The 26,183-nt window shown below is 40.1% G+C and overlaps 1 protein-coding gene across 10 annotated transcripts in view; it reads right to left on the reverse strand.

The window, feature by feature from the left end:
• The window catches only part of TNRC6C (trinucleotide repeat containing adaptor 6C), a 204,051-nt gene that overhangs the window by 81,400 nt on the left and 96,468 nt on the right, over nucleotides 1-26,183 (reverse strand). For all 10 annotated transcript variants that reach the window (XM_073311080.2, XM_073311085.2, XM_073311087.2 and 7 more), the window contains exon 4: nucleotides 20,650-20,982. In XM_073311080.2, the coding sequence (XP_073167181.1) occupies nucleotides 20,650-20,982 (333 nt within the window). The remainder of the gene's footprint in view (nucleotides 1-20,649; nucleotides 20,983-26,183) is intronic.

Raw genomic sequence — 26,183 nt, forward strand, 5'->3', positions numbered from 1 at the left:
AAACCGCCCAGGGGCCGCACCTGTCCCAGCTAGGGCGCCTCCGCCCGTGGCTGTGCCTGGTACAGCTGCCTTGGTGTCACTGCCGGCAGGGCCCCAAGGAGCCCCCAGTACTGCCCCTGTAGAGCCCCCCCTCTGCGCCACACCCCATGAGTCCCACCTCCCCCTACCTTGGTAACATCCCTTATAGAGCTCCCCCATGCTACATCCCATAGAGTCCCTCTTCCCCACTGGGTATTCATGGCCCATCATACAATTTCCATACCCAGATGCGGCCCTCAGGCCAAAAAGTTTGCCCACCCAGGATCTAGTTGCAGGAGGAAAGCAGGAGCTTTCTCACTCTTCCTGTTCCTGAAGAACCTTGATGTAGTGATAGTAAAGGATCTCCAACTAATATACCCGCTCCCCCCACTCTGCTAGATACAGCAAGGTGGGGAGAGAAAGAAGACCAAGAGATCTCAGTTATTCAACATTTCACTCATCTCTGGTTTTGGATCATCCAGTGAATAACTCCAGTGCCTGGCAAAGGACATTAACTCAATAGATTTAGGTTATGGCTACACTATAGAGCTTACCGCAATGCAACTGCACCGATGCAGCTTTGCCGCTGCAGTGCTGCTGGTGCAGATGCTCCAAGCCAATAGGAGAGAGTTCTCCCATAGACGCAATTACTCCAGCCCCTGTGAGCGTCGGTAGCTATTTTGGTGGGAGAAGCTCTCCCGTCGACATAGCACTGTCCACACCGGCGCTTAGGTCGGTGTAACTTAAGTCACTCAGGGTGGTGGGTTTATTCACACCCCCGAGTGACATAGCTTATACTGACCTAGGCTATGTACACACTACAGCTTAACTTCTGCTAGGTGTCTGGTACATTTTTCCAGCCCTGCTGTCTGATGTCAAATGCCCTGTAAAAAACAGAGAAATTCTTTCCAAAAATTACTTTGCTGATGAGTTTTACAACTGCAGTAATTTTTAATTTAAAATGCTCGTGGTTTTCTCTACATTGAGATTGTCACTTCTAATTGTCGTCAAAATGACCATATGTTGGAATTTTTAAAATATGGCATGAAAAAGTAAATCCTTCATCAGCGACACTCATGAAAAAAAAAAACATGCAACCAATTCTGAATCTTTCTTGCTTAGGAGGTCATGTGTTACTATTTCTTGTTACATGAAATCCAAATCTTGTTTCTGTGATATCATCATCTCCAAAGTAAAAGAACATTAGGAACAGGAGGACTGAGACTTCAAGTGAGGAATGAGCAGCAGGAAAACATCAACTTCTAACCAAGACAGACTGATCGGCTATGCTAATGTATCTAGAAATCAAAAAAGCAGGAGAGAAATACAGAAAAATATATTTATGTGAACTGGCCTTAACACAGAATGTTTCTGAATGTCCACCAGAAGCCACCAACATGTCTAACACTTTCATTCTCTTCCTTAGATTTCCCTTTACAATGGGGTAAGATGAATTTTTCCTTACTTGTGACAATTCCTTTTTTAAATTGGGCTTTTCCAGGAGAAATTACCAATGCTTCTGGTGAGTTTTATTTATAAAGCACATGTACTTACACCATGTAAGTGTAATTATACCTGTTTTGCTCACTCTGTGGTTGTTTCCTCTAAACACAGCACTTGAGAAGTCTTACAAGAGGGACATTATTTTGGAATCTGTACTACCGAGCTTGCACACACAGCAACTTTTAAAGTGTGTTCTAAAACCAACTGTACGCTGATTTCCTATCGGAGCCTTCTCTCCAATGACTGTCTCCAACCCTACATAAGTAATGTCTTCATGTCCCAGATGTTTGGGAACATGTAATACGGTGACAAGGCAGTAAGATGTTCAACTTAAGTTTGCAGGACTTCACAAAGGTCTCTCTCATCACTAAGATAAGCCACTCGCATGCATATCTTCTGTAGAAGTGCAAATAGTGCTTAATTATTGCCATTTTTGCTCTGCCAGCAAGAGTCACCGTTGACTTAACAGGCAAGGCCTGTGTTTGAAGAGCTTAACAAAAGACGACTTTTAAATTTAAACTCTAATGGAAAAATAGTGTTTATCAAGCAGGGACTAATGATCTTATGCTGTCCAGTATGTATATGAGTCTTGTGCTCACCATGACAACAAGCCTGTCGGTCATCATCAAAATGCATGCTGTGTGCCATAGTTATCATTAACAGTCTACCTTTATCTATCATGATAAACAGCACAACTTATAGATGGTGACATCATGTAGTTTGAAAACCTTTGCCTCCACATTTTAATAAAAAGGAGGCAATACCTATGTGCACAGAGAAATATGAGGTGACAACAAATGGCATTTTCATAGCATGCTCTTTCAAAGCTACTGCCAGAATGGCAACAGGTTACGGGAATCTCTGCATGAAGGCAGCTAAAGCCCCAGGTTACTATATTTGCTGCAAGCAGTTATCGGCAGATGCATGTTTCCTTTAAAGGAGTACATATCTATTTAATCTATTGTTTACTCTCAGTAAAAGCTGCAGATTTGGGACCCTGCTAGCTGATTTCTATAGTCACTGTACTACCAGATAATACAATGCTTCTAAGACTTTCTATTTTAAAACTATTACTTTTAAAATACTTAGTCTAATACACCACTATTAACCATTAGTTGCAAATTAGCAAATATTTTCTGAACTAATTAATTGTTTAAAAAAATCTATTTGAATGTATTTTCATCTACAGACTGATTTTCAGCCTACATCAATTTAAAATAACACATCACAGTGATTTTGAAAGGCTTAGTTTCAGAAAGTAAATTTCTAGAAGTTGTTGACCTTTCTACTGAAAGCTCTTTACAACAAAAACTCTATTTCTGTGCATTGTACAGTACCAAGCACACTATCCACATTAAAGAAATTAATAAGTAATAATAGTGACAGAATTACTTCCATTAGGAAATTCTATTTAGAAGTCCATTTTTCCGATAGCTGGCCATCATATCTGGTTTTCAGTACATATAGACAAGCTCTGGTGTCCGCTTAATCCACTGATACAGATTTGCTGTCATTTCTCTTAATGTTTTCCCTTCATTAGTTACACTTAAAACTTCTTTGGTTTCACTAACTCAAACAGACAAATATTTCGAAGTTCTAAAAATCATAATAATCCATGAACGCAAAGGAAGATTTCTAGCATGATCACTCTATCTTTTGGTGCAGGCAAATTCTATGGGAAGCACAATAAGCACAAAGGGTAAAATTTTCAAAAGCACCTAAGTCACTTATGCACCCAAGTCCCTGTCAAAAGGCCTGAATGGGTACCACACTGGTGCTCCCACTCAAGATGCTTCACTGATTCTGTCCTTCCCCACATTAGAAAAAAAGAGTCAGAAGAAAAACCATCAACCCAATCTCATCTCAGGGGCTGTCAGCATTAACAGGTTGCCTAACCAGTCCTGCTGGCTCCTCGCCTTCTCATTGACTCTGTTTTCCTCCTTATATCATTTACCCAATTTCTTCTTGCACTAATGAGCTAACCAGCTCAAGTAATTTGTAGCCTTGGATTAATATACCTATTCTGCTAATGTATGCATTTGGGCTATAGTCATTCAACTTTTGAAATAAACCAGTGATACTCAGACTGAGGCTTGGGAGCCACAAGTGACTCTTTGCAGTGTCTCCTGCAGCTTTTTGAAGCACACACTATTAAAACACTGTGTGACTGAATTATTAACCAATCTAAGTTTTTAGCCAATCAGGATGCTTTTATTATGTTATTAACCAACTGTAGTTGATAAAATTATACCTGGTCAGTCATTTTGCTGAGATATATATAGGTAGAAGAAAGCAACACAACAAAAACCCAAGCACAATCTTAAAGTACAGCAGAACCTCAGCGTTATGAACACCGTGGGAATGGAAGTTTTTCGTAACTCTGAACAAAGCATTATGGTTGTTCTTTCAAAAGTTTACAACTTAATACAGCTTTGAAACTTTACTATGCAGAAGAAAAATGATGCTTTTAGTCATCTTAATTTAAACGAAACAAGCACAAAAAGCTTCTTTACCTTGTCAAATCTTTTTTTTTTAAACTTCGTCTTCATTTTTTAGTAGTTTACATTTAACACAGCACTGTACTGTATGTGCTTCCCCTCCCCCGATGTGTTTAGGTCCTATGATTGTGTCCCTTGAATAGAAATGCCCCCCAACCTAAAGAAAATACTCACCAGCAACTACACACCACACAACAAAAACACTAACCAAGGAACCAATCCCTGCAACAAATCCCATTGCCAACTCTGTCCCCATATCTATTCAAGGGACACCATCATAGGACCTAAACACATCAGCCACACCATTAGGGGCTCGTTTACCTGCATATCTACCAATGGGATATATGGCATCATGTGCCAGTAATGCCCCACTGAAACGTACATTGGCCAAACCGGACAGTCTCTACACAAAAGAATAAATGGACACAAACCAGACATCAAGAATTGTAACATTCAAAAACCAGTAGGAGAGCACTTCAATCTCCCCGGACACTCAACAACAGACTTAAAAGTGGCAATTTTTCAACAAAAAAAATTCAAAAACAGACGTCAATGAGAAACCGCAGAACTGGAATTAATTTGCAAACTGGACACCATCAAATTAGGCCTGAATAAAGACTGAGAGTTGATGGGTCACTATGAAAAGTAATTTTCCCTCTGCTGATACTCACACCTTCTTGTCAACTGTTGGGAATGGGCGGCATCCACCTTAATTGAATTGGCTTTGTTAGCACTGACCCCCCACTTGGTAAGGCAACTCCCATCTTTTCATGTGCTGTAATATATACTGCTTACTGTATTTTTTACTCCATGCATCTGATGAAGTGGGTTTCAGCCCACGAAAGCTTATGTCCAAATAAATTTGTTAGTCTCTAAGGTGCCACAAGGATTCCTCGTTGTTTTTGCTGGTATCAGTTGGTTAATGAAAACTGAACTTTACTTTTTTTTTCTTTTTATACTGACTGCATAGTATCAGACTTGGTCCCACTAATATGACAACTTTATTACTTAACCATATTATGGATGACATGTGTGCACTGATTAAATACACACAACTGTTAAGCTTTAGTGGCTGTAGCAGTATAATAAACATCACACACAAAACTGCATTAATAAAATGATTTTCTATTTAAAGTGTAATTCAGATGTAAGCAGCATGTGTACACTTATCTTTTCATCTAAACCTTATGTTGTCAAATTTATAGAAAATGCCTATTATTTTATAATCCAGCTATCCTATTACATTGCATGGTAGTGACATTATGACCTACATATATCCAAAGAGGAATGGCTAATTAGTGACATGAAAACTGATTTTGCTAGATGTTCTATTCCATCTTCAAAAAAAGAAATCAGATATTTGCTATAAAAAGGTTTAATCTTTACATAACTAATAAGATATTGCAGATCCCTGAGTTAGCTAAACAACAGTAGAATGAGAGTTCCTTTTATTTCAGGATCAATCGTGATTATATAATACTGCATATCTTAAAGTTATTTCATAACACACTTAAAAAAACCCCAGAAAATTAAAGACTACTCCACTATGCTTAAAGTCCTTCTTAGGGTCTCGATCTATAATCCGGATATCTGCTCTTTCTGGCAGCCAACACGTAAACATTAATCTGATTCCTGTGTGAAATCCATTCTGGATAATTTTTGTTAGTTATCAACTAGCTAGTATCAAATCAAATGCCAACTTACACCCATTACAAACAACTTTTGTCACTTCATTTCAGTTTTCTAACTATTTTTACTACTGCCATTCAATATAATCATTAAAACTCACAGGCAATTATAAATCTGAAAACCTGGATTGTTCCTCCTACCCCATTAATTTTGTGTATTGACTTTTTTTTTTTTAAACAAAAGCACTTAGTTAAAATAAAGAACATGCAAGGTGAACTTTTGTAATAGACAATTTACTAAATTTGTTTTAGCACCAGGAAGACTGCAGGTAACATCCTGCTCCTGCAAGCATTTTATTTAAATACACTTTGATGCAAGTTGCAAAATAATCCTAAATAAAGTAAGTTGCGGCAAAGCCAAATTAAATCAGATATATGTTTATTAATCACACTCTGAATAACATAACAAAAATATTACTTATCTTAAGTACAAACAGGTTTACTTTGGTGTGACTATAGGACAGGGAGACTACTACTTCTGACAGTTCAGTTTCCTCCACAACACATTAGAGCAACATTTGAAAAAGAAAAACTTGTTTCACACTAACAATACTACTTCTTGTCAGCCTTTTCAAAATGTTCATCTAATACTAGTAAGCATGTTTGGCTCTCCAGTTACATATTTAAATTTCACCAGCATCAGCACATACAGTTTCTATCTAAGGGCTACTGCCATCAACTAAGTTCTCTTCCAGTCATTTTAACCATTTGATGTGTAACCAACAAATAAAGGACTAGTTTTATTTTGTTATAAGCTTTAGTTTTATAAATCAATTATCTCCAAAGACAAGGTCTAATACAGGACACATGATTGTAATTCTACCTTATTACTCTGATAAACCTTACCTTTAAACACTACAGGTTTATGTAGAGTTGACTTTCCTAAGAATTAATAAAATAGGAATATGTTAAAATAAAAAATTGTAAGATGTAAGGCTGTAGCTATATGGAACTTGCAAATTAGTTTATTCATAGGAGTGACTTCAGTTTGGTGGTATAACTATGTTCAGTAGTTAAAAACCGCAATAATTCTTTCCCTTCCATTGTTAAACAAAAAACATATTTGTCCAATAAACAGGAATAAGGACTATTTTAACTAACTATTGAGAACATTAGGGAATAGCTTTTTTTGTATGTTCCATACAAACAGAAGATATTATTCTTGCAAGTTTTAAAACAGTCCACATAAGAGACTTACAAACAAGGCCAGAAATACTTTTTGAAAAGGAACTCAAATTTGAAAAATCATCATTTAGTAATCACTTCCAACTCCTGCTCTGAACCCCTAAGCCACAAAGAAAAAATATACAGTATCTGAAAACAAGCCGAAGTAGACAGTGGCATTGCTATGAGTTAATAACTACTGAAAGCCATGAGCTAAGTTCCATTCTAAATCCAGAATGTTTCCCTATTTGTTTTGCTGTTGATTTTGATTAGTGCTTTACCTCTAGTTTCACTGATTTGCATTCTATTTTTATTTTATCAACCGCTTCTGTTTTACAAAAAAAGGAATTAGTGGTGACTGTCCACATGTTAAAAAACCTAAACTAAATTAAAATGGTTTGTTTTGGTGAAATGCAATAAAGTTGGGATTTCTGAGCTCTCATTTTTTACCAAGCCTGTGAATACTCAGCTGGCTGTGCCTATTTGTTAAAGAGACACCATCAACTTGAAATATAGTCTGTTAAAAATTAGTTAAAAGTAGTTTCAGATACCACAACTGTCTGAGTACTCCTACCATTCTTGAAGGTTTATAACTACATTTTCCTCTTTTAAAATGCTTCTTCCACCTGAGTGAAACATCACCCATAAAACAAATGGGGAAAGTGACTGCAGTGGAATGGGAAAATTGTCAAATTTTTTAAACTTTTTCCTTGACTAAGCAGCAGCTCAGGATACCTTTAGAATAATTTTGCTTTCATACAGTAACTGATTTTTCCTCCAAACAAAATAGAGATATGTGAAGATATTTCCTAATAGCAGCTACAGAATTTAGGATCCAAACAGCCAGTCTTCAGTTAATTTTTTTAATTGGAAAAACAATTATTTTCCTGAACGCCTTACATGTAAAAAGCACCTGTTAGACAGTCCTCCAAGAAATGAGGTTAAACATGGACCTCTATAATTCTCAGGAGGCTGAAATCAGGATAACTTTATCAGTATACATTAGACAGTATGTTTGCTATCCTTGTAGACATCTTGCCTTTATAAGCCAATACACTAAACTATGAGGATATGCCACCCCCAGGAATTCTAAATTAAAATATGACAACAAAAGAGAAGCTAAGTAATATGTGATGAAATAAGTATCCTGAGATGTGAATACAGCTCATTTAGTTTTTCCTGTGATATTACTACATAAAACAAAATTTTATACACTACACAAACAAAAAACATAATTAAACCCAAATAGGAAATATGTGGTCTATATAATAGCATTCACAAATTCCTATTTGTTCACAACACTTATTTCAAACTAAACAGAATACACTACGAACATTATTTAACAAAACTGCAGCCAATGAGCTTTTAAAACCCAAAATAAAAGCTGTATTTTCTCCAGAACCACAGAGATTGAAAGAAAAAAGGTCAGTATTGATGCTGGCATCAGCCCATGGGGCTGGAAAATAATGAGATACTGCCACTGTTGTCAAACCCTCACTTTTCAGAGCACAAGAGATGCACTTTTAAATCTGCTTGTAAATGATCTGGTTTTTCACATCATATTGACTACTGCATGTATTTCTTGTTTTCATTTCTTTTTATACGTTCCTGATCAGTTGCAAGACGACCTTCTGCTTTCCAATACAAAAAACCATAACGCTCAGAAGCTTCATCATAATTCCTGCAGGACCATGACCATTTCTGAGAGTTAATGCATGCCAGTTTCATAATGCTAAATTACAGAAAAATAATCTTTTAAGAAAAACTAATACTGATTGTATCATTTAAACCTGGCACATCTAATCAAACATGCTTTGGCTATCTGGACACAGCTATACCAACTTTGTTACTTATAACAAAACAAAGGACATATTGACAGGTTTCAGAGTAACAGCCGTGTTAGTCTGTATTCGCAAAAAGAAAAGGAGTACTTGTGGCACCTTAGAGACTAACCAATTCATTTGAGCATAAGCTTTCGTGAGCTACAGCTCACTTCATCGGATGAGACATATTATTTGCTACTCTTGTTCTCTAAGAATAGTTGCCAGCTGTAGTCTTCATTCTTCTGGATCATGAGGTACTAGAAGTACTCTAGAAATGTTCCACCTCAATAAAGGAAGACGCTACTGGCGACATACTGGGGTTGATTGGAGGAGGAGAAAAAAGGTACAAACCAATTTCCATCATCATTATTTGCGGGGGAGATAAGGAATAGCAACTGGAAGCTAGAACAAGCTACATACACACACATAGCTTTCTTTAACTATAATCTTGAAAAGAAGTCCAAAAGAGCAATTCTGTATATCATGAGTTTTAGGACTGTTTTTGTTATTTGACTCCAGTATAAGGATTTGGACAGTGATACTTATGTACACTTTTATATGCTTTTATTTTTGAAGAAATCTAGTAGTGTCAAATACAATGTTCTTATGAAATTGAGTTTAAAATACTTAACATTAAATGTATACAGCAGAACCTCAGATTTATGAACTGACCGGTCAACCACACACTTCATCTGGAACCAGAAGCATGCAATCAGGCAGCAGAAGAGGGTGTCTTTTTTTTTGGGGGGGGGGGGGGGGAAGAGGGAGCAAATACAGTACAAACACTCCCCGTGTTACGCAAGACCTGACTTACACAAATTTGCACTTATAGAAAAAGTTAAACTAGAAATAGGAGTAGGGGTTTTGGGTTTTTTTTGGCATAACTTTCGAGTATACGTTTCCAACTTACGCAAAATTCGAGTTACGCAAGGCTTTCCAGAAGGTAACGATTGCATAAGTTGGGGAGCATCTGTACTGTGTTAAACGTAAACTATTAAAAAAATAAAGGCAAAGTTTAAAAAAATATTTGAGATGGTAAGGAAACTGTTTCTGTGCTTGTTTCATTTAAATTAAAATGGTAAAAGCAGCATTTTTTTCTGCATAGTAAAGTTTCAAAGCTGTATTAAATCAATGTTCATTTGTAAACTTTTGAAAGAACCATAATGTTTTGTTCAAAGTTACAAAGGTTTCAGAGTTATGAACAACCTCCATTCCCGAGGTGTTCGTAACTCTGAGGTTCTACCGTAGTTAGGTCAAAGAATAAGATTTTTACATTACTTACATCTGTACATCAACATTCCTAACCGATTTGAAACATTTTTTTCTTACTTCTTAAGTATTACCCATCCAGATCATGATTACAGAATACTTTAAAAGCCAACAACAAAATTATACCCGCTTCATTGATACGTAGTAATGATATATTTACTGGCATTAATCCTTACATTCCTTATATTTACAGAACATCCTTTTTAACTCCTTGGCATCAGGATGAACATTATGAGGAGTCTTTTGAATAGGTCAATGATAGGATTGAGTGGATAAGGAAGACTAATTATAAGAGGATATTACAGGAAGAAAAGAGGCAATAGTGAGTACTTGATGACCAGATGTACTTGCCTTTAATTGCTCCTCTGCGGCTGGAAGGATTATATGGAGGCCCATGGAGGATACTGGCTGCACATGTTTGAAGTTAACTATGCAGGAACAGACTCTTAAGATAGTTTGGGCTAGAAGTGAGACACTGGCCAACAGTGACCCTCCTGTCCTTTAATTCAGGCTAATGGTTAAAATAAAGACAATATTATTCATCATGACAGGTTTCAGAGTGGTAGCCGTGTTAGTCTGTATCAGCAGAAAGAACGAGGAGTACTTGTAGAACCTTAGAGACTAACAAATTTATTTGAGCATAAGCTTTCGTGGGCTAAAGCCCACTTCATCAGATGCATGCAGTGGAAAATACAGTAGGAAGATGTGCCCACGAAAGCTTATCCTCACATAAATTTGTCAGTCTCTAAGGTGCCACAAGTACTCCTCGTTCTTTCTATTATTCATCATGTGAGTACAGAAACAGCACCTGATCTGTCATAGCATAATGGAGACTTGGTCAGACGACACTAAGTCCAATATTGACCCAATCAACTCGTTAGGCACCCAGCTCATCATGCAGTGAGAGAGAATCAAGCAGGTGGAGGTGTCTTATTATTTACATGTAACCTTAGCTGAAGGATATCTTCTTAAGATAATTGTTGTTAGTTGGTTCAAGATTGCTTGGACGCTATGACATCTGTGTGACTATCTGAAGTGGTTTCTGGTTTAGTATTGCACTGGGCTCCTGAATATAAAAGGACACATCAGGATACCATGAATTTCTGTTAAATATCCAGCCACACTGGTTGAGAAATGACCATAGTTGAGAGAAGGGTGGCTTGACCAGTGGTTGTGACTTGACAATGACTAACTGACCCTCATGGTGGAGTGAATCAAAAGGCCGCATTTTCCAAGAGCATCTGCAGATCTGGCCATTATCTTGGTAAAGACTCAACATGCTGAGTTCAGATGTGACAGCAGTGTTTTGTTTGGAAAATGTTGTTACAGGACTGCACAGAATAGGAACCATGGATGAGAGTTTAAGATCAGGATCTAGAGGTAAACTTCTGTAGACCTAATGAAAAGAGAATTGCTTTGAGTTGACTGTTCAGGCTCTATTTGAAAACTCCATACCCAAAGGAATGAATTTAACTTATTCAAACCCTGCACTGGCTTGATCGAAGAAGACAGAGTAAAACTGCTGAAAGGTTTGTAACCTCTTCTTCTTCTTCTTCTTCTTCTTCGAGTAATGTCCTTATGGGTGCTCTACTTTATGTGACTACCGAGCAGTACTCACAGCTGGACTTCAGACTGCAGACAACACAGCATTTCCAACAGCAGCATCTAATCTAGAAGACTGGACCACTGTGTAATGATTAGAGAAGATATGTATGAAAGACCAAGTGGTTGCCTAAATGTCCAAAAGAGGAACATTCTTGAGTAATGCCACAGAAGCAGATAAGGATCTTGTAGAATGGACCAACTCTCTACAAGAAGATTGTATATTTGAAGATTTAAAACAGAATATGATACAGTCATAGATCCATCTGGAAAGTCTATGGGTGGAAAATCGTCAAACCTTTGGCTCTATCTGCGATAGAAAATCAACCAGACTGTTAGTGTCTAAATTCCTTAGATTTGTCCAAATAAAAAGCTAGCACCCTCCTAACATCTCAAGTGTGTAAAACCACTTCTTCTCTGGGGAAAAACAGAAGGTAGATATCTGTGGTTCACATCAACCAGCTTGACACCTTGGGTAAAAATTTTGGGCATGGGAGTAACGTGACTTCGTTCTTACAAAATACTGTAAATGAAAGATCTGCCATTAGAACTCCTATTTCACCAATCCTCTGAACAGAGATGATATCCACCAAAAAGGCTATCTTCTGAAATAAATCAAAGGGGGAAGATGTAGTCCTTGCCTCAAAAGGAGGTCCCAATCAGACATCTAAGAACTAATTTCAAGTCCCAAATAGGGGTGGGTTCCTTAAGTTGGGGAAAGAGGTTTCTTAGTCCTCTCAGAAATACTACATTTGTAAGATGGGTGAAGACTGAGAATCCTTCAACCGCTGAATGAAAAGCTGTTACAGCAGCCAAATGGACCTTGACAGAGCTTACAGATAAACCTGTGTTCTTCAGCTCTAGAGGTAATCCAGGACGATCAAGAGGGAAGAGGGGGCAGGAGGAAGCTTTGAGATGAGATCTGCTAAGGTCACGAATTGTTGTGGAGAAGATAAGCCCTAGCCTAGGCTCCCATGAACTCTATTCTTTGTATTGGGCTCAAAGCTGACTTTTTAATGTTGAGCTGCAACTCTAGTTTGCAGAACATGGATCTTGTAGTCTGTATAGTGTCAAAGACCTCGTTGTAAAAACGGCCCTTGATCCGCTAGTTGTCCAGGTATGAAAAAACAATTATCCCCAGATGCTGGAGGTAAGTTGCGACCACTGCCAGCACCACTGAGAACACTCATGGGGCAGATGAGAGTCCGAAAGGGTGCACTTGACACTGAAAAGTGTAGGAACCTTTTGTAGACTGGGTCAACTGCAATATGGAAATACGCATCATGCAGGCTGAGGACCAAAAACCAACCCCTTGGTTCTAATAATGGGATTATAGCTGCAAGAAACACCATCCTGAAGTTCTGCGACCCGACAGAGCTGTTTAAGAAGCTCAGATCTAAATTCAGTCTCCACCCTCCATTCTTTTTTGGAACTAGGAAGTACTTGGGAGTAAAATCCCTTCCCTCTGTGCTGAATACGGAATGGCTTTACAGCACCCATTTGCAGAAGTGAGTCAACTTTTTGTTTAAAAAGAGGTGCTTATAGGAGGTGTTCCAGAAAAAGTATGGGGAAGGTGGGTGAGTAAATGGCAGGAAGGTAAATGGATAACGTATCCCAATCTTATAGTCTCCAGCACCCATCTCTCTGATGTGATTCGCTCCCATGCAGAAAGAAATGGGGAAAAGACTGTTACCAAAGGGTGGGAGATGGGTAACAGGTCATATAGGCAGAGCGGGTTTGCGGGATAGTTTCAGACCCTCATCCAGACAACTGAAATTGACATTTAGATGATGATGGTTCTGCAGTGGGCATACACAGAGCAGATGGACTCCCCCTCTGGAATCTTGACCTTTTCCTGGGTGGCCCATAGGGTCTCTGAAGTCCTGAAAATGAGACTGGGTAGGATGTTTGAGCTGACTGGGATCTACTAAACCTCTGTTTATTTTTAAGTGTGTAGAGATCTAATTGTGGATCTTGAATCTTTAAGGGTACAAAGTGAATCAGTGGACTCCGCAAACAATTTGAGACCATCGAAGGGAAAGTCCTTAACTTTGGACCTCCGTTGGGTATCTAGACATCTGAAACCAGGATGCTCTCCAGATGACTACCGCCATAGAGATGGATTGAGCGGCAGTATCAGCTGCATCCAACAAGGCCTGCAGCAATGACCTAGCTAACAGCTGACCCTCATTAATAGTAGCCTGAAATCATTCACACTGATCAGCCAGCAGGCGCTCAATAAAGGTGGTGAATCTGACATAATTTGAGTGATAGTATTTAGCCAAGAAAGCCTGATAGTTCAGGATCCTAAATTGCTGAGCAGTGGATAAGCATGTCTTTCTGCTGAACAGATCAAGGCATTTTTTATTCTTATCATAGGATGTGGCCTTTATGTTGTGTTGTCTGCCACGTTTGTTCACTGCCTCCACAACCAGGGATTTAGGAAATGGGTAGGTGAACAGAAATTCAATCCTTAGCATGAATGTATTTTTTTTTTTTAATCAGCCCATTTATACATCAGGGAGATTGTGAAAGGGGTCTGCCAGATGGATTTGGCAGAGTCAAGCTGGGCCCCATTAATAGGCAGGGCAACACGGGTGGAGGGAATCCATTGGAGGATGTCTAGGAGCTTATGTTGTAACTCTGACCTCTTCCAAGGGAATCTGAAGGGAGTCTCCAATGTGCTTCATCATTTCTTGGAAGAGTCTGAAGTCATCGGCCATGGTTGATTGGGGGGGGGGGGGGGGCGGGCGGGCAGACATGCACAAACATGTCATCTAGGGAAGATGAAGAATTTTTTTTTTGAGGGGTAACCTCTATCTACTCTGACCTCCTGTTCTTCAAAACAGTCTTGCACCTGGGGAAATGGAGGGGGGCAGTTGGAGTGGGAGAGCATCTTCCCCTGTACTTTCCACTAGAGAGGCTGTGGGGCATGGAAAAACTGCTGATGAGATGATGCACAAGGATCCCAGGATGGCCACTGGGGAGGTCTGAAAGGCAAAAGAGGAGTGTGAGTAGACCCAAAGCAAAAGTGGAGCACTTCTCAAAGAACCACCTCCTTTCCTGAAAAACTGTGACCGTTTTCCCAAACAATAAGTTTGGAATTTTTTCCTCTTCCAAGGGAGCTGGGACAGACTCCACTACAGATTAATCTATCCTTAAGAAGGAAAAAGTTCTATCTATCCCCAGAAGCTTGTTGGATTCCCTTGAGCTCTTCTTCGTCCAAGACTTTTTCATCTGAAAAAAGGATCCAGAGGCTTCTAATGTCTAGCAGATGATACAATGTGCATCATCATGCCTCTAAAGCTACCAGAGGATCACTGATCTAGATGTGGATCTGATTATTCAGGTCCTCCTCTTCACTGTTGATCTCTTCTTCCCATGGGTATTTTTATCCCCCAGGGACCTCTTTTGGTAAATGGTGCATCTGAGGAACCCAGGTCAACAGGTTTTGAAATATGAATACCCCTTGTCTAATAGTATCAGGCAACTCAAAAACATCTCCCTCAAGACAAAACTGAATGTGTACAAAGCAATTGTTATTGCCATCACAACATATAGCAGTGAGACATGGCAACTTACCAAGAAAGATACGCAAAAGCTGGATGCATTTCATCACAAATGTCTGAGAAGAATACTGGGAATAACATATAGAGATACGAAGACGAATGAACAAGTCAGAAAAATTACTAGACAAGGTACTCTCTCACAAATAATCTACAAAAGAAGACATCAGTGGTTGGGAGAATTGAAAAAGAATGCTTACCAAATACCGCCCTTGAATGGAAGCCAGAAAACGCAAGAAGAAAGAGGAAGACCATAAATAACATGGAAACAAACAGTTCTGAAGGACATCAAGCACCTCAACATGAAATGGGAAGATCTGCAGAGAAGGGCAGTTGACACGCAAGGATGGCAAATGTGGGTAGCCCAACATGCAGCAAAGCACAGGACGGACTAAGGTCTAAGGTAAGGTAATAGTATCAGGAGGAAGTAGAGGCATTTGCTTCTGGCAGATTCTTGCTCTCTCACAGCCTGGATCCTCTTTTTTGAATGCCTGAGGCTATTTTCATAAGTCCATGAACTCTGGAGCCGTATGAACTCAATTCCTTCTGTAACCTCTTAGTTCAGCTATCTATGTCTCTGTGCAATATGTCAGCTCTTCCAATGGGAGGGGAGAAGCAGCCTCTGTTCAGTGGCAGGAGTTAGGGTGGGGTCAAGGGCGGGAATGTTCCCTGTGCCAGGTGTCACAGCTGCTTCTATCACCAGGGAGGTGCCTAAAGGAAGCAGGGAAAGGCTCTCTAGCTATGCCTGGGTGAAGGCACCATAAATCCCCTTTGAGAAGACTATCTGCTTAGATACCAGACCCCCTTGCAGCTGAACAGGTCTTACCTCCTGATTCTCTATGCTGCTCGGAGGTGGAATAAACCATTACGAAAGCCTCATTTTTTGTGTAAAAGACTGGCAACATGGGCATTTTGTGACCCTGGAATTCCTATAAGAGTCAGACATGCTGTACACCTCTTTCAACTGGCTCACTGCATGTGGGACTGAGACAGCTGCACACTGGTATGTAGCCTGATATCTTCCTAGACCTATGTTACCAGTTGCATTTTCTCCTATATTCAATCTGAACTCCTCAGTTAGCACCACCTGGTGGAGAAAAACAAATGAGCTCTGAGATTTCAGCAATCTCCTTATATGCAGGGGATGATATCACTAAAAAGTCTCAGTGTGCCATCTCCATCTGCTAGCAGGCAGAACAGTTCCCAAGCATCTAGCTTGGCCAAGATAACTGGAGAAAGACACATTCTACTACGTGTGCTCCAAAATCTGCTAACTGGATTTCTACGTGTAGTTTAAAGTTTTCATTTTGACCCTAACTGTTCTGCATCCCGATTTCGCTAACCGTATAATATTGCAGCAGTTCTCTTTATTATTGTGGGTTCACTTGTTTTGCATGCCCCAGAGTGAATGTGCTATGAAAGAAGTGGGAAAGGTTGCTCTGCTTGCTTTTTTTTTTTCTCTTTTGTTAATTGCTAGTGTTCTGTCTTTCTTTCTAGCCTTCACAGAAAACTAGGAAAAGGGTAAATAAGTAAATGCACACACCGATGTAGAAAGTGCTGTTGAGGACTGCCTTGCTACTAAGACTGAAAGAACTAAATTAATAAACCCTGCTGGAAGCACTGGTGCAGCAGATTAGCAAATGGGAAATGGAGGTACAAGAAACTATAAAAGCCAGATACCTCAGGAGACCTATTAGTCAGGGAGTCTCTGGTTCAAGGCTTGCTAGAGAGCCTCACATTACTGTATACTAAATCCCTCTGTAGGTTATACTGTAATTTATAGTGATCTTCTGCATGTTTTTGGGGGGAGGGGAGTAACTTTCCACAAAGTGAGCAAGAACTAATTTACCTTTGATTTCTTTACGCTATGTGGATAGACTGTATTTTCTTTACAGCCTATCCAACGGCACAGTGTCTATGACAACCCAAAAAGAATGGCATTCTTGATTCTGGAAATAATTTCTCTCTTTGGACTTCCAGAAAGGAGATATGACAACTTACAGAGAACGCTGCAAGGCTCATGTTTTTCCAGGGTTTTTCTAAGTAAGAAGAGGATGTTGGATAGGGATGACTATTAAGTAGTGTTTGGCCATATGGCTTGGAAAAGTCTCAGTTGGCACTGGACAACTGTATTGTTTTCTTAAATGTGTTTAGACTTGTACTGACACATTTTTAGAAAACTAAATAAAACAAAACATCCCATCCATAGCACAACAGGGTTATGAAACAAGGCGAACTCTGAACATGAGAGATTGTAATTATGGAAGACATGTCTTTCCAGCTAGCCACAGGTGTACATTGCAGAAGCAGATAAAAATTTGTCATTCATGAGAGAAGTAGCTATGACTTCTGCAGGATATATAGTAAGTGAAAGAAACTGGCCTACATCAGTTGGCAGAAGAAAAACAAATGTGTAGTTAACTATATCTGTTGTGACAATTCCTAAATAACTTTTACTGTGTTTCTAAGTTTTCCCTTGATCCTCTTTTTCATTATAACAAAAACTTATTTGATGTGAAATGCTGCTGTAATCTGACAATTCACAAGCACCTCTATATCAGCAGCAAATGTAAAAGGAAGAAAAAAAAAGAACCGTGAAAACTAACTGATCTATTCAGTTTTCAAACCTAAACAGCAAAGAAATATTGAAAACGTACCTCAAAATGGTATTTCAGCAATATGAGCACCAATAAATAAAACATCAAGCAATTACATGATACATTGTTGCCATAGGAAAATACTGCCACAGACTTCAAATTCAAAGACCTCCATATCACTCAGGATAAATTCATATCTGCTAAGGAGTGACTGAATTCCTTATTTTTGTATTTCTGGAATATCATCATCTTAGGACAGAGAATGTACAAAACAAAATCAAGACAAAAATAATGGAGTTATTTCTTCTCAAATATATAACTGTGAAACTTCCCCAGAAATTCAACTGTGTCTGCTTACTGAACACATTTATAAATTGTTCTGAGAGTACTTTTTAACTCCTAGCTACTCTGAGTTTGTTCATTTTAGTTTGATATTGGACAAGAGCAATTGCATAAATCTCGTAGCATTTACCATTTCCTGTGGTCTAACATATGGCAATTGCCTCCAATATCTTTTCGAATACAATCACAGGGTACTTTGGACAGAAATACCTCTACAACTTAGTTTCCTATCTAAAATATTTCTGTCAAAAACCTCAAGTTAATTGATTTTCATAACCAATTTGCAACAAAGAACAGTTAAGAAGTTTGGTGCTTTCACAGTCATACAACTTGCATGACACGACCACAGCCTAAGTGTTCAAAAATATTGAGTAGGGACCCCAAAAACACCCATGAGAATTTTTGAAAAATCTTAATCTAATTCCCCCTGCCTTCCCCAAATATCGGTGTGACATTTACAGAGTAAAAAATTTACTGTAAGTGAATTCAAATACAGGCTGCAGCTCCCCTGTATATCTTCTTTCTCCTGGACCCCAGTCTGCCTTGCTCCCTTGATTCCCACTTTGATAGGCTCCTTTAGCCCCCAAGAGCCACACTGCCCCCTGGCAGGCTCCAGCAGCTGTCCTCTCTCTATAATCTATGGAGAAAGGGGCTTACTACCTTAACTCTGTTAGTTCCCTCCTTCCTGCAGTGTGACTGGGGAAAAGGACAGGATGAGGATTCTGCTTCTGAGCTTGGGAGTGTGGGAATGGGCTACTTCCAGTACCACCAAAGACAAATGCCCAAATGAGAGTCAGACCCTGCAAAATCATGAAATTTAAAATAAATTCAATTCAATCTCAGGTTCTTTTTATTTGCCTTTGGGGTTTTGTGCCTTTAGGGAAATACTCAGGTCACATTTTCAAATTTTTTCTCCCCAACCACAAGAACTAGAAACGTATTCTTTGTTTTTAAATAAAGGTTGAGATTCTAATCTAATTAAATACCCCCAGAAGCTGAGAGTTTAAGGAAAACACCAAATGTTGTCAGACTTGCAATAAGACCATGACAGCTGGCAACACTGTCCTGCTCTGCCTGCTCCAGGGCTCTGCCATGCTCAGTATGTGTAGGAGTACTACCGTACTGCAGGCAGCAGCTACATCTACAGTTACAGCAAAATGTCCTTGAGCATCCAAATGGGGAAACCGCGAGCAGTTTCGACAAAATTAAATTAAGTCAGGCTGCAACAGTAATATTCATGATATCTCAAACATTGACAACACTGTGAGGGTACGTCTACTATAGCTGCACAGATTGGCACTGGAGCTATGCTGCTCTAGCATAGAAGCTTCCTACATCAACGAAAGGGTTTTTTCTGTTGATGTAGGTGTACCCACCTCTCTGAGAGGCAGTAGCGAAGTTGATGGAATAATTCTTCCATTAATCTAGATGTGGTTATCCTAACTATGTTGCACAGGGCATGCAATTTTTCACAGTCCTGAGCAATGTAGCTAGGACGACCTAGCTTTCAAGTGTGGACCAGGTCTGACCCACTCTGTTTGCCTTTTCAGAGTAAATACCTCATACAAGAATGCACCCTGCTTTGCCTGACATATGTACGTAACAGGCATAGTGGAAAACAGACTGACAGGTATCTATCAGAGACTCTGAACGAATGGATCACCACTGTGAGAAAGAGATTTACAGAATCCCTAACAGGGAGTGGGAAGGGAGAAGCAAAATTGCCTCTTATGTCCTCACCAGTAGCTGGAGCGGAGGAAGAAAGAAGAGGGAAGGTGGATGAGAGACCATCCTCTCACACACTAGTCCCAATAGTCAGGAAGGTAGGTAGCCTTCATGCTTCCATCTGAAGTGAACATGGTGACTTTGCAGGAAGGTCCAGGGTATTCATTTAGTTTTTCTATGATTTTTGTTTCTTACCATGTGGCTTATCAGGGAGCAGAAGAGCAAGTAAATGTACACCAAAAAAATGCAGTACAGCAAATGTGAAATATACCTGTTTTTAACCTACATGCAAAAGATATCTTAAAGAACATGACGATCGCAAAGTCAAGCACTCAACACATAGGAAATTCCCAAATTAAGGTTGCCTGTGCAAGAATCTTAGGCTGTGCCTAAAACATCTAGCACGAGGCCCTGCTACCTGCAGAAATAGAAATCTATTCACATGATATGAAGATTTTTACCAGTGATACAAACAAAAAATAATATATTTTAAGATTCAGATTTCATGTCTCCCTTTCCTCTCTCATAGTAAGATTTTCAGTAAGATTCATCATACTGAGAAAAGGAAAACAGTAGATAATGGTTGCTGAACAAAAAGTTTTTTAAATTTTGGCATATGTAAACATTTCTAAATTTGAGTTCTGCACGATAAAGTTGCTAATGCATCTGCTTTCATGTTCTCTAAGGAAGAAAGAAATTGCACATGTTCAACTTACAATACTATCATTGCCACATATAATATTTGGAATTTCTTACAGTAGTTTTGATCATAGTCTCTTTAATTACCAAAGGTAAAAGGCATAATTACACAGAGAATGAGTTTGCAGTGTCCCCATTAGATGTGAACATCTTACCTGTTTGGGTTAGGGTCTTACTGGGATGATGCTGTCCACCTGCTCCTGGCTGTGGAGGAGGACTTGCCCCTCCTTGTCCAGTACCTTGTGGTGGGGTTGCGCCTGTCAGAGTTCCAGTAGGCAGTGGCTGACCTCTCTTTAAGAGCTGCTTCTGTTCTTGCTGGCGGAAGCGTGGAGGCACCTCACGAGGCAGGTAACGGGATGCAGCTGGCTGCTGCCCATTAGCAGATGCACGCTTGCCATTGCTGCTGTTGGTGATAGTGCTGGTGGAAGTACTGGTACCGGTACCGGCAGGCTGGGGCTGGCTTAAACTGGTCTTAATAGGTTCTGGCACTGTATAAAATGAAACAAATATTAGTTTAATCCAAGGAAGAATTAAAGATCATTTCTTCAAAACGAGTGAGTAAAAGAAATTATAAAATTTAATCTTAGAAACGCAAAGTAAAATACATACAAGAATTACATATAAAATATATAAAGAAACTTCTACGGAGAAAAATGTTTACATTTGTTTAAGGAATAAACAGTTTTATCCAAGTTTCTGTTAGGAGGGATAATAGTATAAAATTGACCAGGGCTTTTCCCTAAACAACAATCCTGAAGCAACAAATGCAGGAACAAACAGGATAATACCAAAATTACTTTACAAGATGAAGAGGTTACGCACCTCGTGCAGTAACCGTGGTTCTTCAAGATATGCCCTCCTATGGGTGCTCTACTGTAGCTGTATCCACATTCCTGCATCTCAGATCAGAGATTTTAGGTAGCAGTGTCCATCTGGGCCCGCACGTGCGCTCTCCCTATCTCATGCCTTGCCTCGAGGCTATCTAGCACTGTGTGGACAAACCATCCTCAGTTCCTTCTCTACCACAAAGACATTTATTAAGAGCTCCAAAGTAGAGGGGAGCAGGGCGGGTTGTGGAGCACCCACAGGGACACACATCTTGAAGAACCACTGTTACGGCACAAGGTAAGTAACCTCTTCTTCGAATAGTGTCCCTATGGGTGCTCCACTGTAGGTGACTGTACAACAGTATCCCTGATGGAAGGGTGGGACTTCAGAGTCAGTACTTAAAGAGTTAGTACTGATGATAATACTGTGGATCCAAACACAGCATCTGATGCTGAGTTATAGATGATTGCACACTGTTCTGCAAAAGTATGAGCAGATGCCCAAATTGCTACTCTACATATTTCTGTGATGGGAACGTTTTTAATGAAGTCGAAACAGATCCTGTGGAATGAGTTTGAACTCCAGACAGAGGCTGAAGATTGTAGGTGCAATAGGAAATGCAGTTAGATATCCATCTAGAGTCTCTGTTTCAGGATTGAGGATCCTTTAGACCTCTGCAAGCAAAAGGAATAGTTTTGGAGATTTTCTGAAAATTATTGTTCTAATCAAATAGAATGCCAAAGCTCTTCTGACATTGAGTTTATGCAATATTGCTTCTCTCTTGGCATGGTGTGGCTTTGGAAAGAAGGTTGGGAGGGAAGTAAGTTGGTTTATGTGGTGTCAGTGTGACCTTATCACTAAAAAAAAAATTGTGAAGGGTGGGTGTGCAATTAGAGCCTCTATTTCCCTGATTCTCCAAGCTGAGAAGATGGCTACTAGGAATGTCGTTTTCATAGACAGAGGCATAAGTGAGCATGTGACCACTGGTTCAAAAGGAGGCTTTGTAAGGCACTTGAAAACCAAGTTAAGGCCCCATGTTGGTGTAGGACGCTTGATTTGTAGGTGGTTACCCATACCCTTGAGGAATCATTGTAGGATAAGTGAATTCGGAATAGCCATCTATCTTATGATGAAAGGCTGTTATGGCTGTGAGGTGTACCTTTATTGAATTTAGAGATAATCCTGACCTTTTTTAGATCTAGGATGTAGTCTAGTACTAGCAGGAGTGGAGAGGATATGGGGGTAACATGTTTTGAGTCACTCCAGATTTGGAATCTTTTCCACTTCTGCATATACATGTGATGAGTTGTTATTTTTGTGCTATGGAATAACACCTCTTTCACATGCTCTGAACAGGAACGCTCCATGTTTTCGAACCATTGAGGAACCATACCTTGAGTCACAGAACCTGTGAGCTGGGATGGCAAATCTGGCCGGCATTCTGAGAGAGGAGGTGAGGAAGGGACTGAAAAGTGATTGGGAGGCACACCGCTAACTGAGTAAGGTATGAGAACCACATTTGGGTTGGCCACGTGTGAACTAGGAGAATAACTTTTCTTTTCTTATCTTGAGCAGGACCTTCAATATGCGAGGAATTGGAGGAAAAGCATAAAGGAGATCTGTATTCCAGTGAAAGAGGAAGGCATCTCGTAGCAAATGATGTCCCAGACCGGCTCTGGAGCAATACTGGGAGCATTTTTTGTTTTGGTCTATTAATAAATTAAAATAATTAATAAAATAAGTATTTTTCGGACTCTCCAATGACAAAATACATTGTGGAGAACAACAGGGTCCATTTCCCAGTCATGTTCCTGCAAGAATGTCCTGCTGAGGGTGTCCACTGTGGTATTCTGCACAGCCAGCAGGAAGGCTGCTGTTATGATGCTGCTGTGCCAAACACACCAATTCCATAGTTTCACTGCCTTTGCACAAAGGGATGGTGATCTCACTACTCCCTGGTGGCTTATGTAGAACATTCATGCTATGTTGTCTGTCATGAGTTTTATATGTTTATCCTTGATCAATTATAGGAAATGTCAACAAGCATTCCTGACCACCTTGAGCTACAACAGGTTGATATGTAGTGTTGATTCTAAGAGGAACCATTTGCCTTGAACCATGTGATTATCTATATGAGCTCCCCAGCCACGTAAAGATGAGTCTGTTGTCAGTATCAGTGTTGCAGGTGGCTGAGTGAAGGGGACTCCTATGCAGACATCCTGCAGATCTTTCCACCATTTGAGAGAGTCTTTGACCATCAACAGCAGTTTATTCAATCTGTCTCTGTTTGGTGTGTATACCGTTTGGAGCCATGCTTGAAGGCAATGCATGTGGAGACTTACGTGACTTTTTATAAAGGTGTTTACTGCCATGTGCCCCAGTAGTAGCTGAAGGCAATTTCTGGCCAATGTCTGGAGGCTGATCTGAATGGCACTGATTAAGATGCTTAGGGTGTTGAACTTGTGTAGTGTGAGGAAGGCTTTGGCCTTCACCACATTTACACAGGCTCCCATGAATTGTAGATGTTATACTGGAGTCAGAGTCAATTTTTGAGTGCCAGTTGTAGTCCCACCTGCATGAATACATCTATAGTCTTTTGCTTGGCTACCAGGACGACTTCAAAGGATTGAGCCTTAAGTAGACACCCATCTAGATACAGATATATCAGGATTCCTAGTTTGCGAAGATGGGACACTACCACTGATAGGACCTTTGAGAACACTCTGGGTGCAGATAAGTCAAATGGAAGTACTCTGTATTGAAAATGGTCTTGACCTGAGGTGAATCTCAGGAACCGCCTGCGGGATTGGTTGAATCACAATATGAAAATAACCACCTTATAGGTCAACAGTCAAGAACCCTGGTCCAGAGATGGAATTACTGTTGCTAATGTAACCATCTTGAATCTTTGTGCCGTTTCATATTTCTTTAGTGACCTCAGATCCAGAATGGGTCTCCATCCTCCATTCCTTATGGGTATCAGGAAATATTTGGAGTAGAAACCCTTCCCTCTGTGCTGATTTAGAACTGGTTCTACATGACCAGGATTTAGGAGATGATTTATTTCCTGACATAACAGGCACTCATGAAAAGGGTTCCTGAAGAGGGACAGGCAGGGAAGATATGTAGGAGGGAGGGAGGTAAAGTGGATTGAATAACCATTGGAGATGATCTCCAGTACCCACTTGTCTGTTATCTTTTCCCAGTTTTATCGAAAAAGTCTAAAAGGATATAGCTAACTCTAGTTTTGCAGCAATTAATAGTGAGAGTGGGCGATCTGGACCTCAACCAATGTCTCAAAATTGATGTTTCGACATTGAGAGCTGTACAGTTGAAGTTGGGGGGGAGAGGGGCTATTAGCTTTTGGTTTTGTATCCATTGTCTTTTCCTCTGGGATTTGTAGTGTCTCTGGGGTGAAAGGAACTGGGCCAGTCAATCTTTGTGATGCCTGTGATTTGCTGTACTTTATTTTCTGTGCAGGTATGTAGATCCCCAAGGAACATAATGTGGCTCTTGAGCCCTTTACTGTGTGGAGAGGAATGTTTTTTCCACAAAGAGTATGGATCCTTCTAATGGAAGGTCTTCCACAGTCATTTGGACTTCTCTTGGGAGGCCTGAAAAGTGATGCCATGAAGCTCTCCTCATTACTACCGCAGTTGATATGGAGTGAGCAGCTGTATCTGCAGTGTCTAATGTGGTCTATAGCGCTGTCCTTGTCACAAGCTGGCCCTCAGCACTGATGGCTTGTAACTGTTCTCTTTGATCATTTGGGACATGTTCAATAAAGGCACTGATTTTCACATAATTGATATTGATTATATTTTGCCATCAGGACCTGATAATTCACAATCCTAAACTGCAGGATTGCTGTTGAGTACAATTTCCTGCTCAATAAGCCCAGTTTTTTCCAATCCTTGTTGCACGGTGTTGATTTAGGGTGGTGCTGTCTGCCAGGATCAATTACAGCATCTACCACAAGGAAATTTGGGTCCACATCTTTAGAGGGGACATAATATTTTTGTCTGCCCTTTTCCATGTGGGCGTTATCATGGCCAGTGTTTGCCAGATGATTTTATATGGATCTAGTAGAGCTTCATTGATCAGGAGTGTAGTAAGAGCTGATGAGGACCTATGGAGTATGTCCAGCAGCTTGTGTTGTGACTCCTTTACTTCGAGGGGGATCTAAAGTAAGTCTGCCACTCTCTTGGTGAAGTCTTGAAACTGTCTGAAGTCATCTGAGATTGATGATGGAGGAGGCATCACAGCTTCATCTGGATAGAATGATGAAATGTTTGTTGCTGGAATATCATCTTTATTCAGTTGTGCCTCCTACTCCTCAAAGATCTCCTCTTGAGGATCATGGGGTCTAGAAAGGGAAGCTGAGGGAGATCGTTTTTCTCTATCACTATGAGAGACACCTGAGGTCCTAGAGAACTGGTGTCTATATGCTGCCCACTGGTCCCAGTACTGCCACTGGAGTGGTGCAAAAGTCATGGGTGGTCCATACCCAACGTTGTCCATACCAAGTGGGCGGGCCTTCCCTGTCACGGTGACGTTGTGGCTCTGCAAGTGTTTCCAGGTGACTGGTCCCTTGACATTGCCCTGGGGAGCTTTGAACTGAGACCAAAGATATGTTATCATTGACCTCTTCTTCTTCGCTCAACAGAGGTGGAGCAGATAAGGAGGCCCATGGAGAGAGTGTTTCAGTACTCTGGGGAATTCAGGAGACTAAGATGGGGTCGATACCTAGCAGGGAGGATTCCAGCATTTGAAACCAAGAGGTCCTTGGAGAAACGGAATTCCTGTGGTACCATGGTGGTAATCGGTGTCGACTGAGTCGGTCTAGAGTGGCCCATCAGTG

This window comes from Lepidochelys kempii, chromosome 14, assembly GCF_965140285.1.
Source record: "Lepidochelys kempii isolate rLepKem1 chromosome 14, rLepKem1.hap1, whole genome shotgun sequence".
Classification (NCBI taxonomy): domain Eukaryota; kingdom Metazoa; phylum Chordata; order Testudines; family Cheloniidae; genus Lepidochelys; species Lepidochelys kempii.